We start from the raw sequence: 23,421 nt of genomic DNA on the forward strand, positions 1-23,421 counted from the left end.
AATTTAATGTTTTTTTGAGTTTGACAATTTTTAAAGTAAAAAAAACTTAAGAATATAATACAATACTTCTCAATAAATTCCTTTCTTTCACAAACAGCTTATTAACTCTTTTGAGAAATGGATAGAAATTATCAAAGGCAAGCAAATAGTTCAATATAAGGAGTGGTGCATCCAAGTCACCGAACTCGGATCACGCCACTGCCTAAATCTGCAAGGTTGCAGAAATCGGCTTAGCAACAGCCACGTTAACTATGAATTCTCCCACTAAATTGTCTTTCAATAAAAGTGATCGACATAGGGAAATCTGGGCAGTTTAGTCCAGGCCGTTGTAGCCTGTAGTTGTAGCCGGCATTTTGGGGCCAGGCAAACCTAAGTCCGGCAATTGGCCGTGTTGTATAAAAGGATCTCAGAAGTTTAAAGAAATTAATAAGAAGTTTGTTAAGAAAAGTGAATTTAATTGAGAAAAATATAAATAAATAGAAGTAAAAAAGGTTGAATTGGAAAATATATAATTGAAATATAAAGAATAAAATAAAGTCATATAATTAAAAAGGATAAAAGAAATAAAAGAAAATATTGAAAATAAAATAAATGAAATTGAATATAAAAAAATATAAAGAATAAACATAAAGGAATTTGTGAAAGGAATATAAAAGAATTAAAGTGATCAAAGTAAAGTAAAAGACTCTTATATCAAAAAGGAAAATAAAGTAAAGCTATAAAAATAAATAATATTAATTTCAAATATATATTAGAAGACATCCTTTATTTACGAGGTTCAGATCTTAAACTTTGTGCAACTTAAAAAGAATATTAAAGTTCCCAGCGAAATATCAGTCTAGTGAACCTAGAAGAAGAATCACCGAGTAGTGAGTAAAGATCTTACGTGTCACAACACACACTAATATTCCATTCACACAGATACACTTACTCTTCTTACACATAAAATTAGATTTATCTGTAATAGGGACTTTGGGTAAAATATATATACATTTAATTGTTATTATCTTCATTTTGTGGTTTAATTCAAACATCCTAACAATTTTCCTATCTTCTCATTTCACACAAGAGTAGGGTTCTCAACCTCTTAGTTGAAACAATAACTAAGTAGAGGGGGAATCCACTACCTTTACAATTTCTTTTGTCCGAAGGACACGTAAGTTAAAGTTTTAAAAATTAAAATTAAATTTCTAAATCCTACTTTAACAATTAAATTTAATAATTGAGTAGAGTTAAATCCTTCCATAGTATAGATGATATTAAATAAATGATCATGGGATATTGAAGTGTTTTTTTCTGTTTTAATAAATTTAGCCTGTTGAGACTGGCAAACCTTAGCCCACGAAACGTCGCTTTACTGACGAAACACATTGGATTTTTACTCAATTTTCCACCTTTCCATGATCACTTAATTAATAATATTGACATTAACTTAGTTTGAAATGAATTGTACTTGACATAAGTAATACTCTGGTCATATTAATACTTTTGTCAAATATTATTTATGTCAAATGAACTTTGGCGAATATTTATACGCTTTAATACACATTACCTAATGAGTACAAAACTCACCAGTCATATGTGTTGCCAAAAATCCCTTTCTTTGAACTGAAGAATCGCTTTTGAATATCATGTACATTTGATTTCCAGTAGCTACAATAGGATAAGGTTCTTTATTACCACAGAAACGACCTAGTGTATGACTGTCTGGAGAATCGCCGTCATATATTACTACATGGTCATAAGCACACTCTTGATGTGGCTCCATTTCAAATACCTTAAAAATCTGAGACACAAAATGAAATAATTCATGTTAAGGATATGATAGAAATACTTAGTTGAACATTAATTATTTACCAGTTTAATTCGATGACCAGGAGTCGTTGTAAAATGCCACACACAATCTTTACGACCAGGATAGTAATCAGGATAATTTGGTGAAGTTATAGTGCCTGCAGAAGCGGTTATTTCATATTTGCAACCACCTTCTTTACAATCGTGACCATTGTCATGAAGAGTAAAACCATTATGGCAAGAACACTGGTAAGAGCCTATTGTATTTTTACATTCATGCTGACATCCGCCATTGTTATTAGCACATTCATCCATATCTGTAAAAAATGCAGCGGCAAATCCAGACTTTTGCAAGCTACAATTACAAAGTTTTTATTGAAATATTTGAAAAAGCTAAATATATTTAAATTAATGTACACTCAAATAATTATTATATAATCAAATGCAAACAAGTGTTAATCCACAAAAAAATGTGGTGTTTAGCAAAGATTTAGCAACAGTTATACAGAGAAAATAAATTAGGTTACTTGTTGTCAGAAGAGAAGACAACTTTAAAAGCATTGCCTTCCGATGTCAATAATGGCGGTAATCTAGACCCACAGTATGTACCATGTTTTCTCAGTATATCGTCTCCAAGTTTGCTGGATACCTCTACCCAATCATATTCACACTCTTGTTGATATACATTATTACCTTCCAAGTCAAAGTGAGTAAAGTTTAGTGTTATTTTATACTGAGGTGGTGCAATAATTTCCCACACGCAGTGCTTATTTCCAGGATATGATTCCGGAAAAGACGGACTAATTATAGTGCCATTCTTAGTATCGAAGACACCTCCACAAGCATCTTAAAAATAATTCTACACTATTATTTCTAAATTTATGATATTCTGTAAACTATTGTACTCTATGCTCACCTTCGCAATTTTTCCCATCAGAGTGGAGTTCGAAACCAACCTTACAGGAGCATTCATATCCCCCTAAAGTGTTTATGCAATCATGTTCGCAACCGTGTTCGGTTAGTGCACATTCATCAAATTCTATAAGAAAAATAGGGTGTAAGTATTTAAGAAATGTTTGTTCATTTAGGTTTGCTAATATTCGACATTTTAACTAAAAATATTTTTAGGTACCTTTCATAAATATTGCTGAAAATCCAGCTTTTTGCACAGAACTGTCGCTGATAAACTTTACCAGAAGCTTACTTCCAGTTGAACGAATATCCGGTGGTATTTTATAACCACAATAAACTCCAATAAGAGGAGAATCTGCGTCATGTCCATCGCGAATCTCAACAAAGTCGTAAACGCAATTATCATGATTTTCTATCTCGAATGATTGGAATTTTAGAGCAACTTGATAGTCTTGAGGAACTGATAATCGCCAAACACATTCTTTACTTGATTGGTATTCTTCAGGATAGTTTGGTGACTCTAAATGACCTACACCCTCCAAGTCTACATCTCCTCCACATACTGCCTCGTAGTTCGCAGTAAATCCTCGATGTCCAGTTTGACGACTCGACGTTATGTATGTTACCAACATTCGACTTCCAGTTGAAACGATTGATTCGTGAATGTTTCCAGTTCCGCAAAATCGTCCTGTCATAAAAATGCAGATATACGTCGAATTAAATGTACATTATAGAATTAATACCCCCAAACGATAATTGTGCGAGAATAATTTACAGACCTAATACTGGACTCTTGTGCCAATAACCATCTCGAATTTCTAAATAATCAGAACGGCAGTAATCACTTTTAAAAATGTCCAATGAAGAAATATTGAGAACTATACGTTCTCCATGTGTTGCTGTTATTCGCCATTCGCACCGCTCACCATCAAGCGTTGGAGAACTGTTTGGATGATTTGGCGAACCAAAGCTTCCGCTGTTTTCTTGGAAGGTTTTTCCACACTCTGTTTACAATAAAAATTTTAATTAAGTTTTTTTCCTTTCACACCCTTTTAGTCGCGGGCGGTTTAAATGAATAAAGAATCTCTTATAACATATTTTACAGAATAAGTATAATATTCTTACTGTAACATTTATATAAAAGATTAGTTTGAGCAATATCTCCTTCACTGAGTCGAATTCTTTGTCCGATTTCTGGTCGTTTTTTACCATACATTTCCATAGGGAGAATTGTATCCAAATAGGTTCCTTTAGAGAATGTATTTTTAGCGTAATGCATTATGGAGTCATAGTCATATGGTAATCCAAGTGAATTCACTTCCTCTTCAGTTAACTTATTGAAGTTGTAGTCTTGACCTAATACGAGATAAATCAAGTTATTTTAATTTTAAAATATCACTTCTTAACTTCTTTAAGTAATTATAAATTTAAGAAGTTAGTATTTAATTTAAGCTTAAGGGGAGGTTCTAGTATAATGAAAGACAAGTTTACAATTTAAATATCTTTTTAGTCTCCTCGCGAACTATTTTCTTAACTGTTAATAAAGTAAATTGAAGGTACAAATTCTTCATACCAATTTTTGTTTTAATTAAAGTAAACTAATTATAGTCTTACGTTTAACTTTCCAGTGGTTAATAGTACTTTTTACAAAATACCGCAATTATCTAAACAAATAGCTTATTCACGAAAGCAAAACTTTTACGATAATAGTAAATTTTTCAAGAAGAATTCTTTTGATAGTTGACAATTATTCAATTTAATTTTTATGCATCAAAGCTTTTGCGTTTTATAATGCAATAATGTGATTAGAAACCTTACCCGGTCCACTTTGCCACTAAAATCTGCTATTCAAATTGTGATTTTTGTACGTAAAATTTCCATTTTAGCATTGGATGTACTGCAAACTAATGACGAAATTCATTGATTTACGAAATCTTTATAAGCCGATGGAGAATATAGTAAAATAACGAATTCTTGTGCATGTCCATTAGACTAAACTCATCCATAAGTATTTGTTAAAGAGCGCGTCAATATTTACTTTTAGAGCTCATGCACTAGGACCTCCTCTTAATAGATACTCTAAATAGAGAGAAATATCAAAATAATAATAAAAAGTCTATACTTTTAAATTTTTCAGTTTTTAGTAACGAACAATTGTTTTTAAGCTGTTTCTTTTCCTATGCCGAAATATGACAGCAGAAATTCTCTATTACCTAAGGATTTTATTTTCAAATAAGATATGTCTTCGTATTTTCCGAACCTAATGTACAAAAGGAGATCATCTGTTGGATTTCATTTGGGTGGAAGGATATGTATCTTTTCGCTGTGATGAAGGTTATGAAGTTCACGATGTGCGGATTTATGTTGACCTAAGTAGGTTTGTTGGGGATGTTCGGTCGAATATGGTTAAAGTCGCCATTGATGTCAATAGATATTGCCAGTGTGCTTGAAGAACACGAAAAGCCATTATAGACATCTGTCAGGAATTCTTGCTAATGAAATTTTCTAGTTAGTCCACATAATACCAGGACTCATGCCGGTTATTATCGATCTTAAGTCAGCGAGACTTAAGGAATAGTCATTTATGCATATCAAAAAGTGGAAAATTTAAACAACCTATTTGTTAGTTTCCAAAACGTATCATAATACGTTTTTTACTTTTACTTCTAGCCTAATTTTTATAATTCTAATATAGTAGAAAATTTCTGCTGTCAGATGTAGATTCAGTACAATAAAAATACGCGACGACTACTAATCAATCTTAATAAAACTGAAAAGTGTAAAAATATTCAATAATGTGCTATTTTGGACATTGAAAAACTCACCGCTCATTATGTTATCTCTAATTATCTGTACGTGACGGTCTCTATCGGGCCTCGTGTGTTCATGCCAAAAACCGACCACATGACCCAATTCATGGACAACTATTCCAAACTTATCACAATTTTTTCCAATACTGATTGCTTGTGGTCCATTTCCTCTTTTACCGACAAACGAACAGCATCTAAACAAAAATTGAACAGATTATTAGTAAACATTTAACATTTGAACTTTTTTATTGTTTGGCTTCGAAAAAATGAACTAAAGTTAGACAAGTATCTTAAAATCGTCAAAAATATCTTGAGAGTGTTTGTAACGAATAAGTAAAGTAAAGAAACATTGTCTTCAATATTACAAGCTTACTCCATATGCAGTGGGGAACCCGATTTCTTTTTTTCTTGATCGGTACCAAGCTCGCGACAAACGACACACTTCAGATAAGTATCTTCCAATTTTGTATTGTATTTGTCTAGTATCAATTTTCTTGTCATTTATATGTGTCGTTAAACTAATAGCGTCAAATTGGAATTGATTATTATATATAAACGATATCGTATTTTTTTAATAACTTACCCACAAGATCTTTCTGTGAACACAATGTAGTTAGGATGTTCTCTTGGAATTCTCTCGACAAATTTAACACAAGTAAAGTTCTCCCAATGTCTCATTGCTTGCTTAAAAAGAGCTTTATGAGCTCCAGAGAAATTTCCATCAATCTCATAGGGAATAACACCGTGATCCCAAACACGTTCTTTGCGTGCAGTTGCTGCTCGTCGTCTTCTAGAGAATTCAATATAATACCCTGCTTTCTGCGATTTTTCTAAATACTTTGGTTTCTGTTGATCATTGAATTCAACTGATCGCAAACGTCTATCGTGAAGGGAAAGTGCTTCATTTGAAGATTCTGCAGAATTTGTAGAAAAAATCGATCGATGCATCATATTATCAAATTTCGGTTGCAAGGGACGTTGATTTTTGTGTCTATGAATTCTGCAATGTTGTTCTGTATTAAATTTTTACAGTTCTATTAATTAACATTACTTAAGTTACAAGTAGTCACAGTTATTAATTTTTTTAGTCTCTGTACACACAGATAACAATCATGATCGCATATTGCTAAGCGAAATAAGTTGCAATGCATGCCCACATAGCACAACTTTTCACTGTAAGGTTACCTGAGACGACATCTGTAGGGCTTGTAAGGTTATCAAGTAAGAGTGTGGTAAACACGATGAAGTCTAAAAACTTCCGCCTTACTGTAGCCTTACACATGAAAGTCACTGTAAGCTTACACAGTAAAGTCACTGTAAGCTTACACGGTAAGGTCATTGTAAGCTTACACAGTAAAGTTACTGTAGGGTTACACGGTAAGGCCACTGTAAGCTTACACGTAAGGTTATGGTAAGGTTATACTGTAAGGCTGTGGTAAGGTTATTATTAAGTTGTAATGTTGAGGTAAGGTTGTGGTAAGTTTACAAATTATAGAAAATATTAACAAAATAATTAATAATCTAATTAAAAAATAAATATTAAAAAAAATTAAGTTTGTTGCTTTTCTAAATTTTGGAAACCTAACATGAAACAGAAAATTTTGGAAACAAATTTGGGGGCACTAGGACTCGAACCCGGGATCGACGCGCATAAACCTAACACTCTAACTAACTGAGCTAAGTGGGGAACTGAGGAAGAGAAAATCAATTTTGCTTTTAAGGTGCACTAAGAAGAGAGCTAACTCCTTAAAAGCAAAATTGATTTTCTCTTCCTCAGTTCCCCACTTAGCTCAGTTAGTTAGAGTGTTAGGTTTATGCGCGTCGATCCCGGGTTCGAGTCCTAGTGCCCCCAAATTTGTTTCCAAAATTTTCTGTTTCATGTTAGGTTTCCAAAATTTAGAAAAGCAACAAACTTAATTTTTTTTTAATATTTATTTTTCAATTAGATTATTAATTATTTTGTTAATATTTTCTATAATTTGTAAACTTACCACAACCTTATCTCAACATTACAACTTAATAATAACCTTACCACAGCCTTACAGTATAACCTTACCATAACCTTACGTGTAAGCTTACAGTGGCCTTACCGTGTAACCCTACAGTAACTGTACTGTGTAAGCTTACAATGACCTTACCGTGTAAGCTTACAGTGACTTTACTGTGTAAGCTTACAGTGACTTTCATGTGTAAGGCTACAGTAAGGCGGAAGTTTTTAGACTTCATCGTGTTTACCACACTCTTACTTGATAACCTTACAAGCCCTACAGATGTCGTTTTAGGTAACCTTACAGTGAAAAGTTGTGCTATGTGGGTGTAGTGAGGAAAGTTTGCGACGCACGATTGTTATCTGTGCTTTTTACTGTGAGTGTGCTTTTAATTAAGCCTAATTGCCTAATTGAGTGTTTTTTGCGCGGTCCAACACAATCTTTAATGTTATTTTACTCGAAATGCAATATTATATGTGTCGTATAATATCATAGAAGATTTCTAGTTTATTACTCTGTACATTGAATTCTACGCCAAAGAAAGTTTTGTGAATGTAAATACAGTAAAATACATACTTTTTTCGATGATGTCGTCTTCTACGTTTCTTGTTTTGAGAATTGCCATTTACTGAAGTAAGTGCATCTGCTTCTTGCCTTAAAACATAAGAATTAGTATTAACAGTATAATTATCTATAGTTGAGATTCCTGTATAAGTAGTTCTCGCTGGCAGTTTGTCTTTGATATTATCTCTAGTAAAGTCTTGAGAGAGTGTTTCTTTGGCAGTTAATTTAGGCTTTTTCTTATCTACTGAATGCTTTCCTTTAGAAGTCAGAACTGCATCTTCCAATCTAAAAAATAACAGGTTAGAAATTGGAAAAATTAGCTCAACAAGTAAGGAAAAAAGTAAGTCTTTTTTGTTACGGTAAGAGAAACTTACCTAATTTCAATTCCGTCATCTTTTATTTCGGGGATATTATATTCACTGCTTGGATTAAAAAACATACTATCGTTAATGATGTATTGAGTTTGATCAGTTATTATTGGCTCTAATTTTTCAATGGGGAACACAACTGCTTTCTCTTCATTGTGCTCGATATTGGAATCATTCTTTATTTGCAACACTTCTGTAAATAAAGGATTACTGTATTATCAATCAATTAGATGACAAGGATAGAAAAATAGGATTAGAATTTTGCCTAAGAAATGTTAAATATTCTTAAAAGCAAGCCTTCTAATTCCATGACATAGAACTAACGTGGTCTCAAATTAAGTTTCATTTTGTAACTTTAAAGTTCATGACTTACTAGTCAAACCCTCTTCTTCAATTTGTAGACCTTCATTTAACATCTCATCTCTATACTTCTCCAACTCGGCAGCATAATCCTTATTGTCATATTGCTGTCGCCATTCTGTTTCATACTTGATGTTCGGCAGCGCAATGTCGCCCAAAAAGCCTCCTAAATAACAGAAGTAGAAAAGAGTTAAACTGAGATAAATAAAGTAGTTTATTGTTCTAAAGTGGCACATAAACTATTTTCTCTAACACACGTGTACCATAGGTACAATGGTACAAACGATTTTTTCTACTCGTCGGCAAAAACATACTTTTCTCATAAAAATTAACATTGTTCACTTTCTTTAGGAAAATCGTAAATTAAAGTGTTAAAGTTGGTAACTATACCTGTTTAATGGTTAATGGTTTAATGGTTAACCTGTTAGCTGTTTAATGGTTTCTTACTCAATAATCCACATTTTTTATAATTATTAATTTAAAGCTAATTAATTAACCTAATTATGTAGTCTAACAAAAAAATTGAAGTAAATTAGTTCGTTCTAATCTATGGAAAAAGTACGGTTTATGATCTGCAAGGAACGAAAAGTTTGACAATATCAAAAGCACGGACTGTGAGAAAGTCCCAGTCAGCAATTGGATGGTCACAAATGGGAAGAGGAAATTTCAACCTTTATCTCCTGCAGGGCTCGGATTGTGCGACTTTTTCGACTTTTTTCGACTTTTCTAAGGAAATGTGACTTTTTTCGACTTTTTTGTTAAAAAATGCGACTAATCGACTTTTTCGAGATTTTTTTTAGTAAAATGCGACTAATCGACTTTTTTCAAATTTTTCAATTACTTTTCGACTTAAATTGTAAATGGCAGAAATCTTTTTTTGTAAACAATATTGTTCACAAAATCATTCTTCTCTTTAGGGGGAAAAAAATAACATATTATCTCGTTTCTTAATATTTTTGTAGGAAATTCTCAATTTTCATAAGGAAACAATTTGCATCATTTCTATTTCTTAATTATAATTGCTTTAATAAAATTTAAAGTTTTTTAAAACTTAATGAAAAAAAATGTTTATAAATTCCATTTGTCAATTAGAAAGTGAAACTTTTAAAATTTTTAGAAAATTGAAGGAAAAAGTTTTAGTCAAAAAAATGATCTGTTACATTTATTTACAAATTTCTTTCAAATTTTTCGAAAACATCAATAACTTCTTTTTTAAATAAATATTTAATTATTATTTTTCCATAGGAAATAAAATTCTTCAAAAGATTCAAATTCAAACCTTTTTGAAAATAAACAACTTATAAAAAATTATTATAAAACATGAAGAAATCGATCACTCCGAGTCTTCGACTCGGAGCAATCGATGTCTTCATGTTTTATTACAATTAAAGATGACCGAGTGATAAAATCATTATTTTATATTATAAGACTTTATAAAAAAAAAATTTTTTAATTATTTTTTATGAAAATAATTGAATTATTCAGAAGAAATTTATAAAACATTAGTAAGTAATTGAATTTTGCAGAATAATTTGAATATTTACAAAGATAATTGAAATTTTGAGAAGAATTTTAAAAAAATTTCAAAAATAATTGAATTTCTGCGAAGAATTTTCTTACTTTTGAAGATAATTGAATTTTGCAAAGAATTTTATCACAACTTTTGAAAATAATTAAATTTCCAGGATGAATTTTATTATTTATGAATAAGATAAATAAAATTTTGACAAGGAATTTAAAAAAAATTTGAAAATAATAGAATTTCTAGGATGAATCTTTTTATTTATAAAGATAATTAAAATTTTGACGAGAATTTTATTATTATTTTTACAAATAATTGAATTTCAGAGAAGAATTTTATTATTTATAAAAATAATTAAAATTTTAAACAGATTTCTTTAAAAATGTTTAAAAGTAATTGAATTTTGCAGAAGAATTTTGATATTTATAAAGATAATTGAAATTGTGAGGAGAATTTAAAATAATTTTTTGAAAATAATTGAATTTCAGCGAAGAATATTCGTACTTTTGAAGATAATTGAATTTTGTATTAGAATTTTATCAGAATTTTTGAAAATAATTAAATTTTCATAATGAATTTTATTATTTATAAAATTTTGACGAGAATTTAAAAAAAAATTTTGAATATAATTGAATTTCTGCGAAGAATTTTATTACTTATGAAAATAATTGAATTTCAGATAAGAATTTTATTATTTATAAAGATAATTGAAATTTTGACAAGAATTTTATTAAATTTTTTTTTAAATAATTGAATTTAGGAGAAGAATTTTATTATTTATAAAAATATTTTACATTTTAAAGGGAATTTTTAGAAAAATGTTAAAAATAGCTAATTAAAATTTTGCTTTGAATTTTATTAAATTTTATTAAATTTGATTCCGGATTGTTTGATATTAAAGTATGTGTTGTCGAGAAATGTGATTTTTTTTACAATTTTTACAATTTTGTGTTTCCTTTTTGTCGTTTTTTCTAAAATTCCATGCGACTTTTTTTCGACCTTTTTGCAATAATTTTATGCGACTTTTCGTGACTTTTGTTGTGAATTTGCGACTAAAGCGACTTTTTTTGAGTCTTAAAGTCTATCCAAGCCCTGCTCTTGTCATTGTCGAATCGTTTTCTCGGTCTTTCTCAGGGTTTGTGCGTCTCATACTCAAAGAGTTTAATTTTTGTGACGCATGCAAAATGTTGTTTTAATGTTCACTTTATTTTATTATTTTAATAATTGTTTTTTAAAACTTTTAGTTAAATACACGGAGAAAATTTCTTTCGTAATGATTACAATAGTCTATATTATAGCTCGGATATGTGACCACTTTTTGTAATGATTACGAAAACTATGTAATTTATTAAGAATTTAGTAGGAGCGATTACTATAGTTACTTTAATGAATCCAAACACTGTATTAATCGTGTTGAAATTTATTTTTTGGAATCATTAATAATTTAGATGTACAGGTTCAGAAAGGGAACTGTACTCATTCACGCAGAGACTTATTATAATTACAATAGTCTACGTTAAAAGGAAGTCTTGGATTCTGTTCACATTTGCAGCGGTTTAAGGGAATCAGTGATACAGACTGTAGTAGCCTTTACAACAGAACTATTGTAAAATAAGGTGACCGCGGCTGCCTTGCCTTCTTATTTTACTATAGTACGTTATTTACGTAAGTGCAATTATTATTATTATTATAATTTATTATCAGTTATTTGCGTAACTTACATTATTTACGTAACTTATTTTTAAACGTATTATACATTATTTACGTAACTTACGTGATTAACGTAAGTTAACTTACTTTTTTATGTACGTAACTTACGTAAGTTGTGTAAATTATATAACAATTTATACAGGCAAGAAATCTTGTACCTTCGGTGCGTGTGTTAGAAAAAAAAATTTTCTCTATGGAAATGTAATAAAAAATAGACCTTACAATATTAAAGACTAACAATGAACAATAATTGTATTAATTATAATTGCATTAATTACTGAGAACGAAGTGATTTTTTTACATTTAAAGTGTATAAGTCTTTCTCGCAAGCGGTGAACTTTCATAGCAGTTAGTATATAAGGAAGTTTAAGTCATGTATAAATATGTGTAAATAGCGATCGTTATTATGTTATGCGTTTAGTATTTAAGTTAGATTTGTGTACTTAGGGTTTAGTAAAATTGTCTAGTTTAATAATATAATTAATCTTGAAGTGGGTAGTCTTGGAAGAGTGAAATTAATGTGCAATACATGATTAGAAGTATAGTAAAATATAAGTAAATATAGTAAAATAAGAAGGCAAGGCAGCCGCGGTCACCTTATTTTACAATAGTCCTGTTGTAAAGACTACTACAGACTGTATCACTGATTCCCTTAGATTGCTGCAAATGTGGATAGAATCCAAGATTTCCTTTTAACGTAGACTATTGTAATCAGTCACATAGACTTTGTGCTAACTCATATTTAGTTCGTATTTATTTTAAATAAATTTTTAATGAGTACGTTCGACTTACAGAATTGTTACAACGAAGCTACTTTAGGCATTACGAAAAGTGGTCACATATCCGAGCAGTACTGTTCGACTATTGTAATCATTAACAGAAAATTTTTCTCCGTGTAAGGCATAGTTTAAAGAAACTCGAGATAAATGGTGAAAATAATTATAATAAAATGGATATATAATATATTATTATATATTATATATTATTATATAATAAAATGAATACCCGATAAAAGGTTCGTGAATCGAATATGACCATACTCAATGTTCGAAAGAACCTTTTCTAGATGACTGATTTAGGAGATGAGTTCGATTCGAAATTAATCTTTAAATCGCACATTCATCTGTGAAAAAATTCACAAAAGCATCGTGTTACTTATTGCAAGGTTCTTTCAAGGATTATTTATTAATGAAAACACAATTTTATCAATAACCATAACAGGTTACTGATTAAATTTCATTAAATTACAGTAAATTTAAAATATCTCGTTTACAGTCCCGCTATTATTAAAATTGTCGAAAAACAATTTTTTAAAATAATTTATTTTAAAATGTTTAAAAATAATTGAATTCTTGTGAAGTACTTTTTTTAAATTTTGAATCTGAAATTATTCAAAAATGTAAGTTGATATTTCAAAATAAAAAATTTTGTGATTTGCATATTCATAATAATACAATTAATATAGTACCACGTTTTGTTTCCTAGTGCGCCTAATATTTTTTGGTTTGTGATAAAAGTTAATGACGATTAGTTAAATATTTTTGCAATTATAAAAAAAACATTGTTATACTTTGAAAGAAAGAGGAAATAATTTAGATAGATAGTTTATAAAACTATATAAAACACAAACGAGAATTAAAAAAATTAACATCGGTAATTTTTGGAAATTTATGAAAATTTTGACGATAAATTTTTAACTAAAAAATTTAACGTTGGTAATTTATGGAAATTTTCGCGGTAATTTTTGGAAATTTATGAAAATTTTGTCCATAAATTTTTAACTAAAAAATTTAACGTTGGTAATTTATGGTTATTTATGGAAATTTTTGCGGTAATTTATGTAAATTTATACGATAATTTATTAAAATATGTAAAACACAAATTAGACCTAAAATATTTAATGTTGGTAATTTATGGTAATTTATGGATATTTTAGAGGTAATTTATGGAAATTTATTAGCGGTAATTTACTTATTTGGTTTTTTTGAATTTAGTTCAATTAAATAATAATTTAACTTAATTACGCAGTTAAACGCTCTTTATTAATTGTAAGTGTAAAAGGTGTCGAAAATTAAAATTTATTATCCTGTAGCTTCGATAGGGTAGTGGTTAGAGTGTTAGGCTAGAAGTCCGTAGGTCGTAGGTTCGATTCCCCACAGTGTCAAATTTTATTTCGTTATAGGTTTGCGTTTATTCTGCGTTGTAAACATTAATTTGATTAAAAGTTAAAAGTTGGGGATTATTACATGTTTGCAAATATAAATTAATTTTTTTTTATTATATTAATATTGAATTTAAATAAATTTTCCACTAGATTGGAAAATAGACGGTCTGGTCTGATTCAGGCCAGCGCCAGAAGATTTTTCTACACGGGTACTAAACCAGTACTGAACCAGTACTGCGCCAGTACTAAACCAGTACTAAACCAGTACTGGCTGCCAGTACTGCGCCAGTAACATCGAACCAGTACTGAAAAGCGTTATCATTTCGGTCAAATGCCAGTACTGGTTCAACCATGGCGGCCAGTACTCCGCCAGTACTGGGCAGTACTGGCGCAGTACTGCGCCAGTTGTCAATTTTTGTTTGGGTGGGGCTAACAAATTTAAAATACTATAAACAATAATAAATAATATTTCCAAATTTACTTTTCATAATTCATCAATATTGAAATAACGAGCTTTGATAATAAAGGTTATTATAAAGGTGAAAGTTTTAACTTGCTGCAAGCTTCCTGTAAGCTTACAGACTACTATTGAGTAGTACATATTTCTGCTTGGGGTCATTATGCACCGCACTGCCCTTTAATGGTCATTGACCGTGGACTAATTTCATTGCAAATTGATAAAAGTTCTTGTCTACGAATTGTTAATTTGTTAAAGCTTTGTTATACTTTTCAAGTCTCTTTTTACTTGTTTATAATTTTACATTAGTATTTTTGAAGTTTTGAAGTAGCAAATTGCAAATAATAAATGTTGTGTTAATTGTCACGGTTTTTAACCATCTCAATAACTCAAGCGCGTAATGCAGTATAAAACAAACACTTTGGTAAAAAATAAGTAATGTTGCAGACATTATGAAGAATAATAGAATATATGCTCCTGATCTTAACGATTTCATGGATATATTTTAAGCGTTAACAATCGAGGGCTTTTGACGGTGATCTAAATTACTAAACCTCCCTGTCGTGAAAGACCCTAGTAATGAAGAACCCTCAACCGTTACTAATGACTGTAGCTCTGCAGACTATTATCTATCTGGTTATTCTCATTTAACTTTGTGTTTATGGCATATCGAATTATTCAGTTTCCCTTCTCTGAGGCCAAGAAATCTCATTTTAACTTCAAAAGAATAAAACAATATTTTGCCTTCTTTCAAAATACCTATTATAATTTTTAAATTATTTCACATTTCTAAAGACAATAATATTTAATTTTTTAAGTAAATTTTGAATTTTTTCTTCTTTAAACTGACATATATACTTCATCTAAATCTTTCTGAATATGAAACATTTTTCATTTCTATAACGTCAAGAATAAAATATATATTAAACAATAGTTCCCCTTTTATCATTATAGTTGTTATTTCCATTAAATGATAGTTTTTAAAAAATTCAAGCTTAAATGAATGTTTTATTTAAGAAAAATAGAAATCTCTAATTCTATGATCCCTAAATTAACTCAAGATCAAAATGTAAAAAAAAATTCACATTAAGCTAATAAATTATTTTTAATATTGAAAAGGTAAAAAAATTATCCGGTATAATTTGTGAATGTAAACTATGAAATTAAAACAAATTCTAAGACAAAACCTTCAATTTTTTCTACTCCTGACAATAATTTCTTTTCAAATATCTTAATTCTTGAAAAACTATCATATAAAATTATTACCCACTCAAAAATTTTATTAGAAATTTTAAAGAATTTAAATTTTTGAAAAATTTTAATAATTCAAATTCTTCTGAAATTAGTTAAATTTTTTAACATTTATATATTGAATTAATTATTAAAAATAATGGGTTTATACAGAAAAATTTTAGTTAAAACACTCAAAAATTGAATTTTGGAAAAATTACAAATGATATTGCAGAAATTCAATTATTTTCAAAAGTAATAAAATTCTTTGCAAAAATTCAAATATGTTCCAAAATTTTAAAAATTTTTTAAAAATTCTTGGATTTTAAAATTTTAATAAAATTTTTGGCAAAATTTAAATTATTTTTAAAAACTTTCCTCAATTCTATGATTTTTAATATATATACTATTTTATAAAACTTTTAAAAATCAATTCAATTAATTTAAAAAAAAATTAATTAAATTTTACGCAAAAATTTAATTATTTTCATAAATAATAAAAATTTAACAGGAATTCAATTGTTTAGAATTTTTTATAAATTTCTTCTCAATAATTCAATTATTATAAATAATAAAATTTGTTTACAAAGATTTTTCATACAATTTTAATCTAATTCGTCGAAAAATGTCATTATTCTTTAAAATTCTATTGAAATTCATCAAAAGAATGCAATTGTTTGAAAATTTTTTTAATAAAATTCTTTATTAGAATTCAATTTTGAGAAAGATTCAGAAAATAATAAAAATTTCAGAGAAATTCAATTCTTTACAATTTTTTTAAAATTTCTTTGCAATAATTCAAATCAAATATTTAAGAAAAATCAAATTTTTGTACAGGATTATATTATTTAATACAATTTTAATCGAATTTTTAGAAAAATTAAATTAAAGTAAATAAATTAAATTAAAGAATTTAATATTTAAAAACTTTTATAAAAATGAATTTCAGATAAAGTTTTAGATAATAATTAAACATTAAAAGCCTTAAAGCATCAAATTTTTATAAATAATTGAATTTTGAAAAGATTTCATAATTTTAATTATTAATTTTAGAGAACTAATTTTTTGTTTAAATTAAATTTTTTTGAAACTATTTGACGTTTTTATTTTCTAATATCATTTAATTTAAGAATTTACGAATAATTGATGAAATTTTGTAAAATTGAATTGTAAACAAATGGATTTAAAAATTCTCAAAGAATTTTTTAAAAAATTATTCAAAATAATTGATTTACAGAAAAATTTTTCTTGGAAATTCTAGAAATTAATAATTGAATTGAAATGATGTAAATAATTTTTAAGAAGTTACAGTAATAATATTCTTCTAATATAAAATAATGATTCTGTCATCTTTAATTATTGATGTTTTTGAATAATTTTTCAATTAAAAAAATTTGTAAATAAATGTAATGGAAAATTCTTTGACTATCTAATTAATTTTAGACTGAATCAGAATATTCTTTAAAGTCTTTAAAGCACATTTAACAAAATTTTTGAGAATTCCTAAAATCGTTGAATTTAAAAATACAAGTAGAATGTTTTTCCTTCGGTTTAGTTAGAAATTGATAAGTGATTCATTTTCTCCAGCCTAGATTTGCTGCTTGGAATCTCACCGAGGCTCACGTGAAGTTAATTTTCAATAGAAAACTATGATGAAATTAGTAATTATAATTATTGTGTGTTTTAAAACAAATATAATTTTAGTTTCTAAATATTTCGCATTACAATTTATTTTAATTACTGAAAAAAGGGTGATCTGATAATTGCCGACAGTGGTGCAAACATTCAGTAAAACATTATTAACGCGCCGAAAAAGAAGTTCAGAAAACTCATTTCGCATTTTGAATAAACGAATTACGAATTCAATTTTATTGTCTAAATAGAATGGGGTGTTTTTACGAATTCTATTCCCTTGTGTGAAATTATTTTCCCTTGTAGCGTTGAAATTGAGATTTTATGAGTGCAGTTCTCGATGTAAATTAAAACCATGTGGGTTCGTATTCTGAAGTGTGAAAATGATGGGTGTGAAAGGGAAATGTGAAAATTTGTTAAAAAGTGAAATGAGACAGGCATCACTAAAATTTTCTATTTGAATCACTGTTCTAATCACACCAACCCATACGAAAAATTAAACTGTTCAATTTTTATGACTTTATGCGGCAATACTTAAATTATAATTTTTATGAAATTTGTTATTTCATCTTTTTTAAACCTCTTTTGATTTTAGAACTTTTTCAACAAATATTTCAAAGGCATTCAATTTTTCTTTATATTTTAATTTTTAAAAAACTTTTATTACACTTTTACAGCAATTAGAATTTTTTTTATATCTTATTTTAGAGTTAATATAGGGTAAGTGTGCCAATTATGGCGCGGTTCTGGTTTAGCCGTCTTTGAAATAGAAAATTCAAAAATTATAATGAGAGAAGTAAATTTATGGCTTATTAAACAAAAAGCTAGTGTCATTCAGATAATAAAACATTAGTAAAAACTTTATAAAAAGTAATTGTTTAAACAAATTAAAGCAATAAAAAATAAAATCAAAAACGTCAATTATGGCGCGATTGAGTCAATCTTGGCGCGCCAATTACGGCGAGAAAAATAACGTGTATTTAGAGGTTGTGTTGCGCGCCATAACTGAAGCACGTGCATTCAATAAAAATGTGCCAATTATGGCGGGGCGCAATTTTTGTTATTAAATAATTAAATTAATAATAGTTTAAATGTGTTTCTTTTCGTACAATGATATCGAGTTAGGTCGAAAATAACTTTTTCAAACATTTTCAAATAACTAAATTATTCTAAAATAGTAAATAATTGTATTTTTCACAAAGTCGCCATAATTGGAGCACCCGCCACAATTGACGCACTTACCCTATTTTGTAATTTTTCAAAAAAAACTTTTCTACTAATCTTTACAAAAATTTTAAAGTGGCCATTCAAATATGCAAACTATTTTTTTAAACATTTAAAAAATGTCAGACTTTTATAAATTTTAATTTTCGGGGGTTCTTGATGTATTATGAATGTGATATCATTGTAAAAGTTCGAATAACATGTCTAATCTCACAGTATCCTTATAAAAATAAAAATGATATACTTTTTCATATAATTAAACTTAAAATTACCTAAAAAAAAGATTAAAATAAAAAATCACTAATTTAAAAAAAAGTAACTTTTCTTAATTTCCATGCTGAAATTGAATTAAAAAAATTGAAAATATTCACTTTCAATATATCTTCAAATCTTGTTTACTAATAATTTAAAAGCGAACATAATTGCAATTATAATTATCTGTATAAATGGACCGTTACTTAATCTTCGACCGTTAATACGACACTAATTAACCAGTCAATTTAACATCTCAACTATAATAATAAATAATTAATTGGCACTCAAATAAATATCTAAACAAAATTATTCCGAAATTTTTAAAAGTTTTAAATTCCTTAAACGTATCATGTAAAATTATCAAAAAATTAATTAATTTTTAACGTTAAACCATTTTTTTACTCTTAGATATAAATAAGAAAATTAGTTTTTAAAACTTTAAATAAAAAATGTGATAATTAAAGTTATATTTACAATTTCATTTTTAGCAGTCTTAAATAAAAAAAAATTTTCCTCAAAATCCGGTTGATAAATTTAAAAATAAAAAGAATTCTGTTGCCTTCAAATATAAAAAAATAATATGTTGGTGTTAACAATTTTAAAAATATTGAAAATTGTGTTTTCATAAGAAATTTATAAATATTTTTTTGCAGCTTCATAAAAAATATTTAATGTTATCATTAATATTATTAATGTTTTTAAATTAAATAATTTAAAGAGATATTAATAATAAAAATTATTATAACAAAAATTGTTATATGCTAATTCTGACTCTAAAAAGAAAACAAAAATTTTTAAGAACAAAAAGAATTTTAGTTAGAAATTAGAGACGAAACATAAAAATACTATTTAAAAGAAAATGAATAAAAGTAAAATTAGATTATTTGTAGTTTTCCCATCAACAATGTGTGATTCTTTTGCAGTTCTGATACTGACATTGGTTCCATTCCTGGCAATAATGCAGATGCAAAGGCTATTAATTACATTAGGAGTGGAGACTGTGTAGAAAAGTTAAAAGGTCCGTATAAGATTAATTGTTCACATTATGTCGTTGTGTGCTTGGCGTTCAAAGCTGCGGGGTTTACGTAACCCCAGTGTTGGGAACTTGATACATTTTAACTTCCATTTTTAAAAGCAGTATAGATTGTCCTTGCCAAAATATTATGGAATTTACAAACTTTGTGCCCACATTTTTTTATACTAACTCGTTTAACCCTTTCGTGCCTTCGAAACATATACATATGTATGTCCCACTTAGAAAAATTTATTTATATTCTTATAAAAGTCAACCAATTAATTTGCGGTAAATCTAATTTTTCAAAATTTCCTCAAATTCGCTTAAAACTTCTTACTCAGGGGTTTTCGGGGTCACTGATTACGAATCTAAAGTCAGATTTTCAAAATTCTCAAAATTAAAAACGGTGAACATTTTTTTCAAATCTACCCAAATTCGCTTGAAACTTGTTATTCGAGGGTTTTCGGGGTCACCATTTGGAATTTTTTAAATCTGACTTCAGATTCTTAATCAGCGAACCCGAAAACCCCCGAGTAACAAGTTTTATGTAATTTTGAGCAATTTTGGGAAAATGTCCGCCATATTGGATCCGCCATTTTGAATTTTCAAAATTTTGAAAATCTTACTTCAGTTTCGTCATCAGCGACGAATTTTTCTTTAATTCAATTATTTTTAATATTTTTCTAGAATGTTCCTTAAAAATTCAATTATTCCAAGAAAAGTTTATCTAAAATAAAAATATTTCTAAAATCAATACTTGCTTACCAGACAATTTCATGAAATTTCGAATAATTTAAATATTTTTCAATTGAATATATTTATTTTTTAAAAATATAACTAATTTCAAAAAACTGACTTATTCAGAATTTTTAGTTAAAATTTTTTTAAATTCAACTTTTCTAAAACTTTTTGAAATTCAATCTATATTAACAATAAATTGGTATAGTATAATTTTATTATTCTAAAATATAAAAATAGGTACGTTTATAAATATTATTGTAGAAAAACGAATTGTTATTAATGCAAAATACAGTTTTCTAACAATTTATTTTCTATAAGAAACACAGAATTATATTTATTTTAATGTCTTGTTCTATATGAAATTAAAAAACTAATTTTTAGAAATTTCGTTCTAATTTGTTCAAATATTTACTAATTTAAATTTAGAAAATAAGTTTTGTGATAATATTATTGCAAAAAAAATTATAAATCAATTTTTGAGAAGATATCATTTAGAGAAAAAAAAAATAAAAGAGAAACAATATTTTCTATTTTAAAATACAACATTTTATATTACTGTTTGTAATTTTTGTAACTTTTTATAATTTTCAATCTCAAATAATTTAACTTTTTTATTTAGAATTTTATTAAAATTTTTTGAAATAATTTTATTTTTTTTGAAGAATTTTATGGAAATTTTGTGAAAATAATTAAATTCTTTTGAGGAATTCAATTAAAATTATTATATATTGAAAATAATTAAATTCTTATAATTAAATTCTTTCGAGAAATGTTATTAAATTTTTTGAAAATAATTGAATTGATTTAAAGAATTTTATATTAAAGTTGAATTTTTTAAAATTTTGTATTTAAAATTCTTCAAAAATTGAAGACGATATTCATATATTATATTTATAAAAATTGAAAACATAAAATTCAATTCTTATCTGTTTTAATGAAATATAATTAATAAGTTTTAAAATAAATAATTCTATTTTTCCTCACAAAATAACCAGTGTTTTTATTTAAAAAAAAACACTTTTTAATAAAATTTATTTTAGATACAAATTATCATAGAAACTAAAAAATATTAAACATAAATAAACATTAAAAATACCTTTTATAACTTTAAAGTATAAATAAAATATTATTTTTTAATTTGAAATTTAATGAAGAAATTACTTTTTCAAAAGGGAACAAGTTTTCTAAAGAACCCTCTTGCATCTAAATTTAAAAAGCACACCAAAAATTGCGAAAATTTATGGTTTCTAATTTTGTTTGGAGGCAACTTTTTTGCCGCACTGTACAGCGTGAATACCCCCGCTGCGCCACCTTACATCCTCGTTGCAGCGTACGACAAAAATTGCACTGAAAGAAATTTCATTAAATCAAATCAGTTAATTTCTATTCCATTTAATTTTCTTTCATAAGAAAAAAAAATTGGCAAAAAGAATCTATTTTTTTTATCGCTAAAAATCTATTAAGGTGTTCATATGAACCACGTAAAATTGAAAATCAATTTAAAAAATTAAACTTATAAAATTATGCTAAATTAAATGGGATTGAAAAACATCGGAATATATTCTTTATTTTGCAATTTAACTTTATTTATATTGATCTATAAATTTATCAATATTATGAATTTTATTTTGTTTTCTAATGGTACTGAAAAAATTTCAAAATAATCAATTTCCGCATTTGGAGTAGAAAATTTTACATCATCAACTTTAGAAGAAATCGTTTATTTAAATATTAAAATTCATAAATTTTGATCTTTTAAATTAAGAATATCTTCATTATACTCTTTTTTAATAAAATTTTTTTTTATATATTTTTTTTAAATAAGGCAAATAAAACGAAAACATTCGGACAATGAATATTTATTTACTAGAGTATATAAATATTTATATTCATTGTCCGAATGTTTTCGTTTTATTTGCCTTATGTTAAAAAAAAATTTCAAAAATATAAAAAAACATTTTTTATTGAAAAAAAGTATAATGAAGATATTCATTGTTCAAATGTTTTTGTTTTATTTCCCTTATTTTATAAAATATCTTGGACGTTAAAGATTATTTAACTAATATTTTTTTAAATTACTAAATTAAAATTACACTATATAAGGATTGAATATAAGTTGCCTTTTCGAATAGAAAATTATATTAATTTTTCATATGAGAGTATTTAAAGATTTTTAAACTTTATTAATATTTGAATACTTATTTGAAAAAATTAATATTTAAAAAAAAAGTTTCAAGGGTTTCGTGTTATTATCAAATTATTATTTACTACAGTGATAGGAAGTTTGTGAGTAAAATCGAAGAAGACACAAAAATATGTTTTACATATTCGTTATCTTATAGTCCGTATGATATTTATAAACAAATTCATTGAATTCTGCTTAATATTGTGTAAATTTGATATATATTAATTAAATTAGCGCTGAGGAAAAATAGTATACAATTTAATAAAGTTTAAAAAAAATTTTGCGCGCGCTAGGAAAATCATGATTCCCACGACTGTACATTTCATTCGCTTCATAGGTTTAAAGTTCAAGATTCAAGCCTTCATTAAAGCTTTGTTTATAGATTTTTATCACAATGTATCAATTTTTATAGTATTTCAAATTGTGTCAAAAGCACACACTTTATTAGCACACAAAATTTTAATTAAAAAAAATTGTTTAAATCAATATT

General features: G+C 27.0%; 1 protein-coding gene across 2 annotated transcripts in view; it reads right to left on the minus strand.

Annotated features, from left to right (window-relative positions):
- Positions 1–23,421, minus strand: part of LOC122512353 (tolloid-like protein 2) — a 34,202-nt gene that overhangs the window by 1,358 nt on the left and 9,423 nt on the right. For both annotated transcript variants that reach the window (XM_043628135.1, XM_043628134.1), the window contains exons 2-13: positions 8,810–8,962; positions 8,443–8,629; positions 8,081–8,353; positions 6,100–6,516; positions 5,532–5,710; positions 3,832–4,062; positions 3,486–3,710; positions 2,927–3,394; positions 2,711–2,833; positions 2,322–2,640; positions 1,858–2,149; positions 1,573–1,786 (exon numbers count right to left, since the gene is read on the minus strand). In XM_043628135.1, the coding sequence (XP_043484070.1) occupies positions 1,573–1,786; positions 1,858–2,149; positions 2,322–2,640; positions 2,711–2,833; positions 2,927–3,394; positions 3,486–3,710; positions 3,832–4,062; positions 5,532–5,710; positions 6,100–6,516; positions 8,081–8,353; positions 8,443–8,629; positions 8,810–8,852 (2,971 nt within the window). In that variant the 5' untranslated portion in view covers positions 8,853–8,962. The remainder of the gene's footprint in view (positions 1–1,572; positions 1,787–1,857; positions 2,150–2,321; positions 2,641–2,710; positions 2,834–2,926; positions 3,395–3,485; positions 3,711–3,831; positions 4,063–5,531; positions 5,711–6,099; positions 6,517–8,080; positions 8,354–8,442; positions 8,630–8,809; positions 8,963–23,421) is intronic.

This window comes from Leptopilina heterotoma, unplaced genomic scaffold, assembly GCF_015476425.1.
Source record: "Leptopilina heterotoma isolate Lh14 unplaced genomic scaffold, ASM1547642v1 Lhet_97, whole genome shotgun sequence".
Lineage (NCBI taxonomy): Eukaryota > Metazoa > Arthropoda > Insecta > Hymenoptera > Figitidae > Leptopilina > Leptopilina heterotoma.